The sequence below is a fragment of the Gymnodraco acuticeps genome, unplaced genomic scaffold (assembly GCF_902827175.1).
Source record: "Gymnodraco acuticeps unplaced genomic scaffold, fGymAcu1.1, whole genome shotgun sequence".
In the NCBI taxonomy this organism is placed as follows: Eukaryota; Metazoa; Chordata; class Actinopteri; order Perciformes; family Bathydraconidae; genus Gymnodraco; species Gymnodraco acuticeps.
Window position 1 is genome coordinate 531,295 of NW_022990526.1, and position 18,776 is coordinate 550,070.

At 40.6% G+C, this 18,776-nt stretch overlaps 1 protein-coding gene across 1 annotated transcript in view; it reads right to left on the reverse strand.

Annotated features, from left to right (window-relative positions):
• Positions 1 to 9,169: 9,169 nt before the first annotated feature.
• wnt6b (wingless-type MMTV integration site family, member 6b) overlaps positions 9,170 to 18,776 on the reverse strand; it is a 28,040-nt gene continuing 18,433 nt past the window's right edge. Inside the window, exons 3-4 of the mRNA XM_034227230.1 lie at positions 12,414 to 12,718; positions 9,170 to 11,055 (exon numbers count right to left, since the gene is read on the reverse strand). Of these exons, the coding sequence (XP_034083121.1) occupies positions 10,594 to 11,055; positions 12,414 to 12,718 (767 nt within the window). The 3' untranslated portion in view covers positions 9,170 to 10,593. The remainder of the gene's footprint in view (positions 11,056 to 12,413; positions 12,719 to 18,776) is intronic.

Here is an 18,776-nt window from a genome sequence, read left to right on the forward strand (position 1 = left end):
TCAACCAGATTGGTTCCTTGAGATCATAGATCTCTTTTTCAAGGGAGACCTGCATCTCAATGTCAGCAAAACCAAGGAGCTGATTGTGGATTACAGGAAGTAGCAGAGAGAGGGACACGCCCCCTTCACCATCAATGGGACTACGGTGGAGAGAGACAGCAGCTCCAGGTTCCTCGGTCTCCACATCACTGAGGACCTGACATGGACTCTTCACACTACCACCATCACCAAAAAAGCTTGACAGCGGCTCTTCTTCCTCCGCAGGCTGAGGAGGTTCAACATGGACTCCAGGATACTCTGCAACTTCTACAGGTGCACCATAGCGAGTATCCTGACTGGCTGCATCAAGGCCTGGTACGGCAGCTGCACCGCCCTCAATCGTAAGGCTTTACAGAATTCCTCAACCCCAAATGTGCCAGAAACCATGTATTGAACAACATTGTAGGCCAAAACATTGAAAAGCTCATGTCGACTCATGTCCTTTCTTCATCGGGGGTCCCGCTTTCTCAAGTCCCGACCCAGGTCCCGATTCATGTCCCTTATTCATTGGCGGTCCAGCCGACACCTGTTTCGTCGGGGGTCCTGCAAACTCCATGTCCTGTGTCGTTGGGGGTTCCGCTAAGGGTCCTGCCAACACCATGTCCTGTCCTGTTCGGAGTCCCGCCGACACCTGCTCTGCCGGGTTTCCTGCCAACTCCCTGCCAATTCCGGTTCCGTTGGGGGTCCCGCCAACTCCTGCTCCAGATGCTTCCGCCGGTGGCTCCGCCGGCTATGAACTCTGTCCTGCCGAGTGTCCCGCCGACACCAGATCCTATTCCGCCGGTGGTCCAGTCGGCCACTAACCCGGCCTGTCCTTGTGCCCGGCTCCCTGATTATGGGCCTTAGCCGCTTCTGTGCCTCTGCCGTGCCACCGAGTCCCCCTCCTTGAACTCTGCCTTGCCCCGGGCCATCCGCTCGAGACTCCCTCCTTGAACTCAGCCTTGTACCCGGGTCGTCCATCCGTACCTTATGGGGGGGGGGGGGGGGGGGGTTTATGTCACGATTTTAGTTTTTGTCTGTCTAGTCATGGTTTTATTTTGAAATTCTGTTCTACCTGTGTCTTGTTTTCCTTCCTGTGTTTGCCCTCCTGTGTCTGATTGTCTCATTGTGTTCACCTGTTGCCCTTGCGTTTCTGCCTCCCCTGCCCAGCTGTGTCTTGTCCTTTGATTACCCTTCTGTGTATTTAGTCTTGTCTTCCCCTGTGCTCCATGTCGGTTCGTTGTCTTTTCTCACCCTCCATGTTTGTTACTTACCTCGTGCTACCTGTTTATGATTCATGGTTTTTGTCTTGTTTTTTCATGTCAACAGCTTTTTAAATAAAGCTCGCTTTTGTTTTTAAACCCGCTTCCCTTGTTAAACTGCATTTGAGTCCTAATATTCCCGAACCTTGACAGAACTTTTGAAACAACATCTGTTAAAGACCTGTCCTGTTGAAACAACATCCATAACATTTCATCTGGCTCCAATTGAGAAATTATTTATGTGTTTATCTAATATATCATATTCCAATAACTTGCATATAGACTCTTATTGTACTATTTCACTTTCACTTTTTTAAAGTATTTTCCTCTTTGTATTTACTATTTACTTGCACTATATTTGTCTGTTTACCTGTTTTATTGTGTTGCACTGTTGGAGGAGCCTGTGACCTAAGATTTTCATCGTCATAACTACACTGTAGCTATGTTCGTATGACAAAATAAAAAAATCTTGAACCTTGAATATGCAGGGTATTAGAGCAGTCACGTAGCTGTTTCTTGCTATTTTATCTGTGTTGTAATCCCCATGCCGAAACCCCAGTGTGGTTGTTATCAATTAACCCGTCACTGCGGGGAATGAAAATAACCTGGGGTTGTGAGAACTTGCTTTATTTTGGTTCATCCTGACGATTCACAGAATGTACAGAGAACACATGCCCGAGGGGAGGTAAAACTTCACGGAGGATCCTTGAACAAAACATTCTAAAAGTCTGTGATTTTCTTATTTCTCCTTGTGAACGGAAAATAATATTTCTTGGGTTGTATTTTTTGGGAAAGAGCAAAAGAGTCAGATTATATCATCTTGGTTGAACCAAAGGTACTGCAGTAATTTAATCAGCTCACTTGGAATGGTATTACATTTCATTTTATCAAATTGCCACAAAAACAACATGGATAGATTTATAGTTATTTTTGGAAGAAAACTATCACAAATGTTATTTTATTATGTGTTTTATATACATTATAACACCAGATGCTTTATATTTATAAATATATTATGTTATAATGTTCTGACATTTAACATATTTGAAAGGTTTCAGACCTAACTTTGACATGTATCACACTGTGAAACCCATCAAGACATGTTTCTCTGATTTTAACTAAAGTCAAAATAATTCAAATATTCTGCCTTTTTTAACAAAAATATAAGGTTTGCCTGATTGGTTAGCTGACTGGCTCTGTTGCAATTGGTCAACTGCTTAGAGAGGTCTTGCCTCTTGGCCTATCACATACTATACGTAACTATAAGCAATTTAAAACACCAAACAGACCACCACACCAAAGAACAGCATTGAATGTGTTTTGTTATTATTGATCTGAAGAAGTTGTGTGTAACTTGTTTGGAAAGGTAGTGGCATGGATGAGACTACCTACTCTGATAACTTGAAGGCTCTGTTCAAAATGCTAAATATGTATAGATTTACACAGAGACAAACACACAAACACAAATAACTCACTCAGAGTTTTGGTTCAGAAGAATCAGTAATGCTTTTCTTCATGCCTTACTAACCCCTAGATATCTCTAATTGGGGAAGATTACACACGCTTGTTTGTTTGTGTATATTGTGTGTGTGTGTGTTTTGACATATGTGTTTTTATGTGTTTTTATGCATAATTCAACTATAAAGGGTCACAAGGTAGCAGGCACAGCCAACTCAAGACTGCATTTGCAAAGTCTTAACGTGAAGAACGAGATTGTCATACAAAGACCTGATGGACAATTATATGAGTTAGTAAGCTAATACTTTAATACAAATATGTATTCATTTTTCTCGCATGCATAAAAAGGAATGCTAACTTATAAGCACACAGACAAACAAAAGCACACAAGGTCTGATCCTTGGCTATATAGAGCAGAATGAAGGCATGCCAAATGAACGATAGCTTAAGCTCTGCAAGTGCAAGTCATTTAAGCTTTATTGTAATGATCTTACTATGGTGTATTCCACTTGATTTCAATCAACTTTATTTTTCATTTGGTGATACCTTTTTTTTAATATGATAACCAGCAGTCCTCTCAGTGCTGTCAGTCATCCAGAGTATGCTAGACGTGTAGTACTAAATGAACTGTCTGTTACAAGGACGCCATCTTGTGTTCAAAATGAAGAATTTCAGTCAATGTTGTGTGTGTGTGTGTGTGTGTGTGTGTGTGTGTGTGTGCGTGTGTGTGTGTGTGTGTGTGTGTGTGTGTGTGTGTGTGCGCGTGTGTGTGTGTGTGTGTGTGTGTGTGTGTGCATTTGTGTGAGTTAGAGAGTATGCAAGTGCTGCCTGTTTCTCAGATTGACTTCCTCCTGATTTGCCCAGTGTGCTGATTGTTGCTTCCTGATTGGCCCACAAGATGACATTACTCCTTTTTTAAACTGCAGCATGTCAGTCACTCTACTCTGCACTCTCTCAATTATCCTGCTCCAGACAGAGATACATCATTTTGAGTATCTAGTGGTCTGTGTATTGGTGTGTGAGTAGTGTTCATCTGTAGGCATGTGTGGCAAATTTGGTTTTGAATGTGTTACCTGTAGAAGCAGTGGTGAGAAGCCCTTTTTGTTTAACTCCTGTGATTCTGTGTCTTCTCCTATTTTGATGGTAAAAGCTTAGGTTAGAAACTAGTAATCTGTTTGGTTTTCCCTTGTTAGCTGATAGAAGCTGCACACATGTTACTGAGGTCAAAGGTCAATGAATGATGCCTTTATGGCTGTGTTGTGCAGAGAGGTTATCTCCCACTCAATTTCCCCAAATGTCCTTGCACTGTATGCTGATCACAAGTTGTCCCATGCACATCTGCGAAGACTTCTGGAAGCTGGGTGTCTGCTTCCCATCAAGGCATTCCACGACTGTTGTTACACAAAGAAACATGTTTATTGTCTCTGTCCTAAAAAGAAAGAACCTGCCCTGTCTCACACAGAAATGAGCCAAAGCAGCCACAATAGACAGCAGATTCCCCCCCCCCCCGACACACCAACCACCCTCATCTCCCACCAACCTCTGTCGGCCATGTTTTCACAACCCAAGATAACATAGGGAAGGGGAGGAGACAGTTCCAGAGTTTGATAAATGACACAATACCGAGGAAGACGTGACAGAGAGGGATGTGGGACAGATGCGGGGAGTTTCGGGGAGGAGGGGGGTAAAAGACATGAGATACATTGCGAGGTCATCTCAGTGTTTATCCACCCACGACAACGATGGGGGTCAGCGAGTGTTTCTCAAGGCAGCAAGTGTTATTTCAGGATGTTGCAATGATGACAGGTTTCCTTGAGGAAAGCGCTCATATTTTCTCTAACAGTATATTTCTGAAGGAGGATATTTGCCAAAATATTTTTTTTCAAAAGCTAGCCGAGCTTTATCTGCAGGGCAATTTATCTGGCTTAACGTTCATGTTTGGGGAACAACCCTGTGCGTGATAAGTCTTACTCCTGATGTGTTTTGTTGTACAGTAAATGTCATTTTAGGGTCCTGAGGCAAGCTGGGTCTAAAAGGCTGAGATGCAATGTCTTGCACATAATGGACTATTAAATCTCTTAGCATTGGCATGCTAGCTGGGTGGCCCGTAGAACTTTTGCAGCAGCTGAGCCATCACCTCCAGGGCCTGCATTAACTCATAAAGATCACTGTCTCTCCAAAACCACACCGAGCCAAGGCGGAGGTCATGTGTGCGCGTGTGTGCTCATGTGGATGTGTGCAAAGGCGAGAATCTGGAAAGCATGTCAAATTATACTTTTAGTGCATATTTCATGTTTAAAACAAGCAAGATTGCTTAATTTCACTGTCTGTATTAAACATATGTGTGGGTTTCTCCCACTCCTGTAATTACAGTCGTTGCTATCAGATGAAAATCCGACACCGAGTTGATCTCGAGATGTGCTCTTTGTGTAAGCAACATCTCACTGCTAGATTGATGGAGAATTGGAGGAGTTCACACAAATGGAGGAGCATTATAGTGTCGGGTTACCTCTAAGTTCTCTCTGTGTGTCTCTTTTTCCCTCTTTATCTGTCTCTCCTAGTTTCCCTCCTTTCCCTTTTGCTCTATGCATTAATAATATCCCCTCCCTTGTCACTCATTTCCCCAAACACACATTTCTTAGTTTTTCTATCCATGTTTTAAGGTTTTGTTCTTGTTTTTCAGCAAGGAAACACACACAAAAACACACACAAATGTACAGGTACTGCATGGTGAATAAAGGCAGCAGACCACCTAGGACTCTAGGAGGAATCTACTTATCTGACTGATCTTCGGAAATGACTGTCTGCAGCATATCACTATAGATCCATTTACTGTGGCAACCCTTCATTAATGCTGTGTGTGTGTCTGTGTGTGTGTGTGTGTGTGTGTGTGTGTGTGTGTGTGTGTGTGTGTGTGTGTGTGTATGTGTGTGTGTGTGTATGTGTGTGCGTGTGTGCATGCGTGTTTGTGTGTGTGTGTGTAAAACATCTAAAGTAGTGCCCTTGTTGCACTCTGTAGGCATGATTTCTTGGAAAAATACAGCCATTCTAACCTGGCTGCACACACAGAAAGACACACTCATACAGTACACACACACACACACACACACACACACACACACACACACACACACACACACACACACACACACACACACACACACACACACACACACACACACACACACACACACACACACACACACACACACACACACACACACACACACACACTGACAAAGACAGACACATGCAGCCACATGCACTCACAGATGTCGACAGACTACCATATTTATACCAATGCTCTAATAAATCTATCTCCTCACTTGTCTATTTTCTCTGGCTTCCCCCATGCAGCAGTGAATGCCTGTAGAGCTTTAAGACAGAGAGAGAGGAGAGGAGGCTAGTGGAGAGGGGACAAAACAAGATAAGCAGAAGAGAGGAGAGGAGATGAAAGTTAAAGGACACAAGTAGAAAAAGGGAAGAGGAAAGAAAAGATTGGGACAGCATACATGTGGAGACAAAAGGAAAGAACAAGGAAGGGTGATGAGAGGAAACAAGATGAGAAGGGAAGAAGAAAAGACACAAGATGATGGGAGACAAGATGAGGAAAGGAGAGACAAATTGAGAGAATTGAGGAGGTAAAACAACAAGATGAGGACAGGAGCCGAGAGAACTAAACAAGATGAGGAGAGAATGACACAGAGAAGAAAAGAGAAGTGAGATAAGTATATTAGAGGAGAGGAGAGGAGAGAGAAAAGACAAGACAAGAACTGGAGAAAAGACGAGGAGAGCTAAGCAAAGGAAAGGAAAGGACCCAAGAGAGAAGGATAGGAAGAAATGGAGGAGGAAATAAAGGCATATAAAGAGACAATAGGAGAGGGCAAAGGATCTACAGAAGGGAAGATATGAGGAGACAAGTGCCCCATGGTATTTTCTTCTACCTCTCCATGTCTTAAACTGGCCCAACTTTGCTACACACCACCGTGCAACAAATTCCAGGAAAATATGAACTTGTGTCAACTTGTACAGCTTAAACCAATTCAGGCTGACTTTTTTTTCCTCCTTGTCTTTTCCTTTCTACGGTAAAGATACCTCAAAACAACACCTCTTTTTTCTGAGTTGCAGAAGGGATCTAGTTTGGTGATAACCATCACTGAAGTTAAAACCTGACTCGGCCCTGTGCCTGTTTTTTAATAAGTCTCTAAATATGTGACGTCTCTATTTAATTTGGCTGCTTTGATCGATTATTTAGTAAAGAGGTTTGACATGGAATGTTTCTGTATAAATACAAAATGTTGAATTGACACATGTTGTGCATGGGGTCTTTGTACTTTGTTAATTGTATGCGCACCTGTGTATGTGAACATACAGTAGTTTGAATACTGTACAAACATACTGAAACATTCATCACTATTACATTAAGAAAAGAAGGGTCTCATCAAGTCATATCTGTGGCCAACAGGATCACATGTGTTACAACGGCCCAACACACTACCATTGGAAGAAACGTCCAGCAGTTTAAAACATTTTTAAGAGACTTTAATTGAAAGTGTTATGTCAGTATATGTGAAAGGACCCGGTAAGCTATATTAGCTAGCTAGCTTCCAGATCTGCAATAATATCAGAAGGAATCATGCGATCACATTGTTAAAACGTACATTTTAGGTTAGTTTCCAGTAAAAGTGGGCCAAATGTATAAAACCCGAACGTCAACAACTGCTCCAGTCACAGCTCTTCGCATCACCTTTTAGTGACCCTGTTTCAGTTTTTTTATTTGCAACGTTTTGTTTATGCATTGTTTTTATTAAAAAATTCCACATGGCTCGTCAAGCTGGTAAATGGTTTCTAAATGTTGCTGATGTGTTGTCAAGTTGTGAAGACTTTGAAAGTGTCTCCTAATGGCAGTGTTTTGGTCTGTTGGACAGATTTGCACGGGTTGGCCACCTTACACATCCCAGACAAAAAGAATGAGATGATATGAAAACAAGAATGTTTTACTTTTTATTTGAATAGATTATTGAATGTGAGTCAAACGGTAGTTCTATGCAAGACGAAAAATATAACATAACATCCAGATATGAAAATACTTGTGATGAATAACAAAATGAAGAGCATAATGAAATGTAAACCAAACATGGACAATATACATCTTTAAATAGATGAAAAATCAAGGGGACAATGATTTGACACAAACAAAAGCCAAGATGGGTTGAATTATGTAGTTATATATAATATTTGTTATGACATTATTTACATCATGGTGACAATGACATTCTGCGCCTTGCTTTTAATCACTTGCTATACATGCTGTAGTTTATTCCAAACCTGTACGTCTATAGGTTCTTTGAATGTGCTTAGCTGAAGACATGCAGATATTTTAATGGTATTAGATGTATGTCACTAGACCGGTCAGATAAATAAGTGCACAGTACACACAGCACTGTCATTGTGATTTCTTTCTTGAGTCATTCTTGTATTCTAATAAAGTTATAAAAATCAAACCTTTAAAACTTAACATCAACCAGACATGCCATATTATGACTACTGTAGCTCAATTATTGCTCATATTTACCACCATCATGCTGCCTTTTATTTACTAAATGAAAGTTACAGTAACAATGACTAAAAGAAAATCATGTCACCAAGATACCATGTAAGATACCTTAAATACCATGTAAGTATGTATATTACGTCCATTTTATTAACACTGTGTTTGCGTTTTTATTTTATGATCTCAATCAAATATTAAATACATAGTGTTCGTTCCACAAAAAAATACAAACAGCTGTTGCTGCAATAATCATCTTAACAGTTTAATAAGTTGCACAGGTTCAATGTGCAAACAATTAAAGTCATGAGTCATTGTGTTGACATGACATAGGGGCCTTGTTCATGTATGGATTTAAGCTTAAAATGGATGAGTGATTCCTTCCTGCTTTCACTTTATCAATCTGTCTGTGTTTCCTGTTTTATTTTGAAAAGTGATCACCCTTTGCGTTATGTCAGTTCCTGCCTGTATGATTACCTTATTCTTACAACCTGGTGCCTTTGTGTTTATCCCGCCCTCCCCAGCTGTGTCTTGTCCTTGTGATTGGCTCTGCACGTATTTAAGTCATACAGCCATCCTTACACTTGTCACTCACTGGTCTTTTGTTTGGCTCTTCAAAAAGTCATACAGCAGATAATGAAAGAAACAGTAACGGTCGGATTTGAATTATGATAGCTTCCTGAAACACACACATTAAGATCAGAACGAGATGATTTTCCTTAAGGGAAAAACTGGAGACAATGTATTATTATAGCTCAGTATACTTACTGTACATTGTCTGGTAATAAAATCCAGGTGTAAATGAGATGACAGGTTTATGTGGAACATACCTTCTCTGAAAAGGAACAAATAAAAGATCTTGTCTGCCTCACACAGAGACTGAGAGTCAAAGAGCAGTGTGCTTTTAATAACCAACATGATGCAGTTTAACATCAGACAGCTTCTTAAAGATATATAATGTCAACTGAAGGATACGGTGATAACTGGCCAAACTGCACAACCACATTTAAACACTTCCTCTCTCACACACTCACACACATATCCAAATACAGCATCAAACTAAAGCTAACATCCAAAGTGCATTATTACATTAGCCCTGTATATCATAACAGATAAACAAAATACATTATATACATTTTCTCCATACCGAACAATGTGAATGAAGGTTTCTCTTTTGGTTTAATAGAAACGGGCGACCGCAAAGGGTTTAGTTTATTGAAGGAGTCCATCATGTCCAAAGTGCTTCTGAGAGAGATGGAAGTGAGTAGTCTTGTCATCATATCTTTATATAAATAACAGTATTTGCTGCCAGGCCAGATCCACACCTTCAAAACATGGTGTTGACAGTGTTCTTCAAAAATGATACTGTGATACCCTTTCCCTTTTTCTGTATGTTTTTGACACAGTAGAAAATAGCAAGCAAGTAGTAGAGAGAAAAAAGTAAGGACCAATATGTTTGCTAAATAGCCTAAAAAGCATGCTAAATAGCTGAGTTACTTGTTGTTACTAGTTAGTTGCTTATATAATCGATTTAGCTCATATTTATTTAGATAGCTGCTTATTTCTTTAAACAATAATTTTGGGACTGCACTTAAACTAGCTTATTAGTGTAACAAGTTGGCTAGCTAGAGCTGATTAAAGCTGGCAGTTGTCACTTAACCTGACAAAACCAAAGGCTGCTTTTGTGTACCTCTTTTTGTCAGGGACCCATTGTTGCATAAGAGCTGTGCCTGATAAATCCATGTACCATGTGAAAAAGGGAAGCTTGACAAGTGTATACAGGCTTAGCAACAACTCAAACTCTTTGGTATTAGAAAACAGTTAACATTAAGCTCTGCTGTTGAACTATTAGTGGAAGTGACACTGAGAAACCCTCCTAGCAAAAGTCCTCCTCTTTCATTAATATGGAAAATACACATTTTCACATTCTTTGGTCCTTTTTCATATAAAAGAAAAAGAAAAAATAGTTAGTTTGGAAAGAAGCATAAGCAGTAAGGAGCAAGAAGAACCATTTCTCTGTTGACTTTCTATTACTTATTTAAACCACTTCCTATTGTTTCGATGTGGGTGCATTAACTTTCTGTACCTTTTGAACCTTTGGCAGCATTTTTTATTTCTCTTTGAATTCCTGTGAACCAAATAGCAACATTTTGTGGAGCAATATCAAAATGTATTTGCCATAAAAGTCCAAACCCTATCCTTCTTTAACACAAACCAATCTAAAGCAAACACCTCCAAATGCAATATAAGTAATATAATCAACCAAGTCATATTGACTGCTGTCAACCTTACTTCATTAGTTCATCAGTGACAGAGACTAAGCTCTTTTTGGACCGAGCATTTCTGGCACTGGACCACACAACACCAGTGGAAACGACACAGACAGTTCTCCTCTATCACCACTGATTCTTCGCTGTAGCCGCGCTCGCAGCACAGCAGGTCGCAGCCGCTGATATCCATGGCTGTGCTGTTGCACATGCGCCCTCGTGTCCCCAGTGAACCAGTTTTTCGATTTGCAAGACAGAAATCGGGCGACTCGTCTGAGTAGATCAGATCCTGCTTATCTGGTGGCTTAATGTTCTGGCCAACAGGGATCAGGGTCTTTCCGTCGTTGCCTCCCATTACCTTTGAAGCTCCGTTGAAGCGCTCCAACAGGCGGTCGCCCACCTCACGGAAATGAGGCATCTTTTTCCAGCATGTGCGCAAGGTGCATGACCCCGACAGGCCGTGGCACTTACACTCTGTCCGCATGTAGAGCTTCACAGCCTGGAAAGGAGTATAAGGAATAGGAGGGTTTTGGATGGCAGGGGTAAGGAGAGAGGTGAGGGAGGGAAAATGGTTGATTAATATGGAGAAATAAACAAGGTTGATCAAACATAAAGAAATGTGACCAAAGGAACTTCAAAACTTCTAACCCAAAGTGAAACTGGACAGCTTTTTTTCAAATGATGAGTTCTCTAAAGAAAGTCATTTATTTGTGTGTTTTTATGTTAAATCACAGACAAATCCACCAGGTCTCACACACACACACACACACACACACACACACACACACACACACACACACACACACACACACACACACACACACACACACACACACACACACACAAGGATAGGTAGGTAAGATAAAAGCCGACGCTATTCAGAAGGAATTTAACTCCCCACCCCCCTTCCCCCTCCATGTTGCCTCTGGCCTTCCTACATCTAACAAGCCTTGACAACAGATCATTCACTTATACTGCACATAATTAACCCATCACACACACAAACACACACACCTGCCGTTTCAAACACACATGCTTGCAAAACGTGTATACAAGTATACACGCATGCTTGCACACAAACAGACATTTGCACGCATCACAGCACACTTATTTCTCAACCTCTGCGCATTTGTGTGCTGTTCTCTCCTTTAGTTGAAATGGTTTGTTTTCACTAATGTTACAGTTGGACTAGGTCCCAAAGTCCTCCCCTCTTCACTCTACCTGCCTTTGACCCCAGCTAAAGTGAACTTTGTGACGCTCGTGCATGTGTCAATATTTCTGAAAGTGGGTGTAACAAACAGAGAAGAAACACTGACAGCTAAAAGTAAATGGGAAGATTTACCGAGCTGTATCTCAAATGAACATAATTAACTTCTCTCAATAGCTACTTCATCTTGAGTCTCTCCGTAGCATGTTGACTTATGGAGGCCATACTTCACTCTGCATTCATACAGGCAACAAAGAGGAACTTTAAACTTATACAGGGGCTGTGGAAACGTTAGAAGCTACCTGCCTTGGAGGCTTGAAAACAAAATGTTTGGCACGCTCTTGTTTTTGTGTTTCAGAAACCTGATTCTTGTTAGAATATCAGCTTACTCCACTACACAAATATGGCTGGGGGCAATGTCTTTCTTGTTGCATGTCCGTGGAATGATGGAACATTCCACAGCATAAGCAACACCTTTGCTGCTCAAATGTTTGAGAGTATCGTGAAATATCACATCAGTGTTTAATACAGCACAGTAGTAGCAGTTCAAATATAGCTTATTGGACACACAACACATGTTCAAACTAATTCTACCCATTCAAGATTAACAAAGAAACTGCTCAGGTAGTAATTCTGAAACAATGTCTTACCAGTCGCCCAGCTTCGTTGTTGTGCAGGTCAATGAGTGTCCTAATATCACTCTTGCCCCTTCTCCTCTTAGCGTCCATGAACTGTTTTGACTTTTCATAACCAAACTCCACATCGTCCCCGCAGCCGCCCCACTCCCACTTGACTCCGTCCCCAGGGGGGGAAGATGAGGACTGCTCTGGAGGTGCTCTGTTCCTGGTCGCTTCACAGCCACATTGGAGAAGGTCGCCCATACTGCAGGCCTGGGTCACGGCGTGGGTCACACCGGCCGCTGTGATGGCATAGACAAACGCTGTCTCCCGGATATCTACAGTAGAATGGACAGACAGAACAGGGGTGTTAGGGTATTTAATGGTTCCCAAGTTTGGTTGGCACATAGGTCAATAAAATGCAGCATACTTATATTTTCTTATGTTCAGGACGCTTTTGGGCATTTGCAAATGTTGCAATCAAGAACTAAGAGTTGACATGCATCCAGCATGAAGTTACAAACATGGCAGACTCACTACCAAAAAAGCACAAATATTACAAGGCAAGATGTCAAACTTGCTCCAAAAGGATTATTTCTGGGGTTAAAAAAAGGCTGGTCACATGCTCTATGTGCTCATGGCTGTGGAAGATCATTGGAGGATCTCTGTAATTATATAGTCAGTGTCTGGTTCTCTTTCAAAATCCAGGACGCTAAACCCAAGACAAGGCTAACTTAGCTGTTTCTATAAGCAAAAGGTAGCATACGCATATTCCCAAAATCCCTTCATGTAATGTAATAGGATACTATATGTTAAAAACTAAATGTTAACAGGTGGTTGAAAACAGGGCCATTCATTTCAACTGATATGTTTTGGAAATTAGACTTATCAATCCAAATGTGCTAAATACACAAAGGCACAGACTTCTTTATATGCCTGTGTCAAAAGCAGACACAAGTTCTTTTTTCCCCAAATGTCTAAACAACAATGGTAAATACCTACAAATTACACCGAACCACTTTCAGATATTTGTTGATCATACTCCTAATCAATCACAGGACAACAACTGGAGAAAAGAGACAGACAACTACAAGTGAAAGAAGCTAGTTTCCATCTATCCATTTATCCAGGCATCTGTCTCTCCTTCCAGCTTCATGGAACAGGATGAAAGCATCTTTCTCTCACTCCTGGTCCATTACTACAATCTCAGGCGTCATTGGATTTGTGGTGCTGAGAGCATGGCTATCTCTCACTCTCTCATGCACACTCATACACACCACAGCTGCTGGTTTATTTCTGGTTCAGAGCTTTACACTCCTTGCTAAAGGCATGTCCAACCACAACTGCAAATTGATCGTCTGTCCTCGCCGGTGGCTACAGCATCATTCTTACCCCTCAGCTCAACACGTCTTTATTCTCAGTTATTGCAGCTATGACAGATTCTGAGTGACCTACTGGGCTGAAATAAGAGAATGCATAGTCGTAAATATCTAATGCATTCTTTGTGGTCTTTGTCGGGTACATTAATGGCGCTTTTCCACTGCGGGACCTAGCACGGCTTAGTACGGTATGGTTAGGCCTTGGTAGGCCAGGCTCCCTTTGTGCTGCGTTTCCATTACAGTTTAGTACCTGGGGTAGTAACTATAGTAACGCAGTGTAGGCGGGGTGATCGGCTGTTCGGCGGGCAGAGCGAGGCTGCGTAAAACTGCCGTGACGTCATCTTCAATGCGAACCACAAAACCAAAATATCAGCGGTTAGCTGTTAGCACTCAGAGCTCACAGCTCTTCATATCTGTTCAGAAACTAGACAAAAGTTAAACGAGAACAAACCACAGACTGTCTATGTCATGGCGAATACAATCGCTGGTTTATTTATGTCTGTAGGCCGTTGTTGTGAGTGTGGACGGAGCGTATACAACGTTAGCTTAGCCTGAGCGATCCGATCTCCATTCAGAAAACACGCATTTTAAAAGGTTTTTCGCCTGCCGTCTTGTCTGCAGACCGGTATCAGTATTTTGTTACTTCGGCATCATTTTGAAACGTGTATTACAATTAAATCACGGTAAAATATGTTCATTTTGTTGTAATTGTAGCCCCCTTGCCAGCGATTCTCTCTGACCATTCAGCAGTCGAGAGTCTGCTCCGAGAGTCGTTTACGTCACTAGTTTAGCATATTCAGCCCGGTTGTTGGCCCGGTAAGAACCTCGATTTTGGAGGGCCAGAAAAAAGGTGACAAAGTACTCTGAGCCGGAACTATCCCTAGTGGAAAAGCAAAAAGAAGCGGGTCCGGCCAACTCAAACCGTGCTACGTGCTGCAGTGGAAAAGCGCCATTAGATACGTTTTTTATTTGTCACTGTTATATCACTGGCTTTAAAAACATCCATATTTTCTGTTAAAAACCTGGGTTAAATTATACCTTGCTAGGCAACAAAATGTATAAAATGAACTACATTTTTTACCAAATTTACAACACATGCGTAGAATTTAGAAAACATTCACCAAGTTGGCGAAAAATGCTGCAAATAAAAAAAACGCAGCAAGAAGCAACAAAAATGGGGACAATTAAAAGTGATGCACACAGCTGGGACCGGAGTGCTTGTTTGCTTTTTGGAATTATAAAGTTGGCCAACTGTCCCTGTTGGCAGAATAAGTCCGTTATATAATGGTAAGTGTTTTGTCAGAATATTTGAAAGGACTTGGTAAACAACGTTAGCTAGCTAGCTTGCAGCATATCTGCAATAATACCAGAAGGAATGATGTGATGATCACATTGTTAAAATAAGCCAATAAACCTTTTAACGATAAAAACGGACACTAAGTCAATCACTGAAAACTATAGTGCCCAACTGTTTTATAATAAAAATATATGTGTGTTGCCATTTATATTTTTACTACAACCAAATGTGCTTGGGGCTGAGAACCACTGAGGTGACAGACAGAGTAATGCTTGTATTTCCTTCTGTTCACAGGATTTGTTTAAAACAAGAAAGTAATCAAAATGGCACAGGACATAATGTGTTAAAAAGAATGAGAGGGGGAAAGAAATAATGCCACTTAGTGGACCTTTAATGTGTGCGGAAACTAAGTGAAGGGCTTTTATTTCTAAGGGCTGGAAAGCAGGGAGCGTGCAGTCACCATGTCAACACTGCCAACTCCATATCTCATGATTCAGTGAATGGGATTCATTAGAATTGGTAACACACGAAATGGGTGGAGTGCGACGAGACATGCACACCCAAGAAAGCCATAATATCAATACCAGCTGTACACCCCAACACCCAGAAATGTTTTGAACGTTTATCATTAAGTGTTAATGTGCATCTGAATTGCTTTGTGTAGATTTATGCATTTTAAGTTAAATCCTCACATATTTTGTCTCTTGTATTTTGATGTTAAATGAACAAGTTCTGCGTTTTTTTCTCTTACGGTTAGTTTGAGATGAGCGTTACTTGCGGGCAGATACAATACATCTCTTAATATTGTTTGTGTGTCTTTGAATGTGCATGGTGGAGCATGGAGAACATTGTGTGTGTGTGTGCTGCTTAACCTCCTTGCAGAAGGGTTAGGACCACACCTAGCTGTTCCTGCTGTTCAGCAGAATATGGCTAAGATTATCTAGAGCAGCAACATACTCAAATCAAGATGTGTCCTCTCCAAAACCTCCTCAGAGCTATTAAGAGACACATGTGTGAAACAGCACACAACTCAACATAATTACAATATGGTGATAGCAACATGAGCTGTGTCCAAACTAGCTAAGAGCCTGACCAGATGTCCTCAGATACATTAGGAACACTGCATTTAGTACAGGAAATCTGCATGAGGAAGTCATCGTGTCAATAGACCTTTAATTCAAGCACAAGAGCACTTTACTTTATTTGAAATAAAGTTTCAGTAACCTTAAGCAAGCTAATTAAACAGAGGGAGAATATATGGGTTCAAAGAGAGATACATTGCAGAGAAAGGAGTATTGTTATGCATAAAAGAAGCTATCAAAATTCTGATGATTTGAGGCACCCTATTTCATATTTTCCTCGGAGACATGAATTCCAAACAAATTCTCTGCCACTGTGGGTGTCTGGGCCTGTCTACGTCTGTTTCTAATTCCAGAAGTACTTTCTGCAGGAATTAGCACATATTCTTGTAATACTCTGCATTGGGATATTGGAGCTGAAAGTACTTCAAGTCAACTCACAGTTCAGATAAGCATAGTTAAATAAAACAACTGTTGTTTTCTCAGAGGGAAAGGGGTTCATTCTGATGATTATCTTTTTGAAGTTTGTTTGGTGACAACAATTGTGACTGTTGGTCACAAAGATGAGAATGCAGTCTTCCAGAAAGGCTAGTAGATACACTGGGTTATTCTACAATATGTACAATGTAAAGAAAACCATAAACTAAGTAACTAAATAGTACAAAAGGTACAAGAAGAAATAAATACAAGATGTGTAGTACATACATTTTTTTTGAAAACATCGCTGCTTGCTTTAAAAGTAGCTATGTCTGGACCGTTGCGTAAAAAGGAGGGTTTCTTCTCCGCTGTTTTCTTGTCCCTCTTTGCTTTTCGGCCAAACTGTATACAGTTAAATCAACCGAACTTCTTTCTGCAGATTTGAGCGTCCTTAACAACGGTCAATAAGTCCTTGACAGCGGTCTGTCTGTTCTGGATTAATAACGTGTCACGTGTTCTGAATTGACCAATCAGAATCGAGTATTCAACTAAGCCATGTAATAACAGTAAATAACACTAACCTTGCCAATGGTGGACCTAGTATCACAACATGGACATGTTATCTGGGAGACCAAAGATTGCAAAACAGTATTTTATCAATGAATGTACAGAACTCCCAAGAAAACGAAACAACATATGTTTCAGTGGTCAATATGAATTGAACAAGGAAGACGTCCTTTGACATCATTAATGAGTGAATAAATGCATGTAAAGAGGATGTTGCATGAATGACACGGCCAACAAGACTTCGGATTTAAAGCCAGGATATTGCTTTAACCAGTTTCTAACTATTGGTTGTAAACAATCCTTGGAACGATTTGTAAAGAACAGTCATTGTACGACTAAACCACGTTAACCACACATCAATTATTGGAACCATTACGAAAAATGAATTCAACCCAAAGCACCATCCCAACCCTGACCCTAACCCAAACCCTTAATCCAAACTTTAATCTTTCCCTGATCTTGTTTTGCGCTCAAAATTAACCAAACCATAAGCATTGAATTGTCACATATTAAATCAAGTGAGAAGCCGGGTCATTTTTTGAAATGGGAATCGCCTCCTGCTGGTCCCTTGAAAGAATGCAGGTTCAAGGCACTTGCGACTGACATGTAAACATTCATTCAATTAGATCTATCAGCCAAACACATGAATACAACTTTAAATTGTGTTTTCATAATCAGGTTTGAGCAAATCACTGAATCATATAGTCTGAAAAATTAACAGTGCCACCTACTTTAAATAACAGTTAAATACAAGAAAACACAATGTGTGTAAAGCTTAACATGTGCATGCCTGTTTCTAATACCTTTGTGTCGAGCTGTTAAAATCGTTAATACGATAGCTTTCAACCCATTGACTCACAGCAGTACAATACAACACACATATACACATACATGTATACACAATCTAATGTATAATGATTGTCACTGAGCAACAACATTCTTCACTGCATGTGATCACACGCATCATTGTCTGCTGGCTCGCTCACTCTGTATAAAGTAATGATAGCAGCATAGACTTAATACGAATAATTATGAGGTTAATACGTTACAAAATGTTTGCTAAGACACTTGTTTTACACCTGTGTGAGAACTGTACGTTTTGCAGACTGCACAAGCTTCCCTGTCTAATTTATCAACAAAGGAAAAGTCATGTGATTCAAATAATTTTAAAGAGTCTATTATCACATGAAATCTAAATAGATGTCAGTGAGGTTAAGTAAACCACTTAGAGGGAGTGAACAATAAATACAAAGGCACTTTTATTTTGAGATTTACTGCTATAGTTCATGATAAACAGCCATTAAGAGCAGATCATGGTAATTGCATACAGAGGCTTCAAAACAGAGTAGCACTTTGGACTCCCTCATAGACAGGTAGGAATGTATGATTAATTGTAAGTCTGTCTTCTACTGGTAGATTCTTGTCCCCTTTTCCCTCTCTCTTCCCCTCTGTCTCAATATATCTTTGTGTCACCATCCTTTTTTCCTCATTCTTTATATTCCTATCAGGCACATTGGCAAGTGGCAAGGCAGTGTCCGATGAGATAAAAAATAAAAAAGCATGCTTGTTATCCATATAGTCAGGTTCATGTACATGAGTTACTGACAAATAATGTAAACTTTTCTTATCATCTGAGGCCAAGTTACGCTAACGTGAA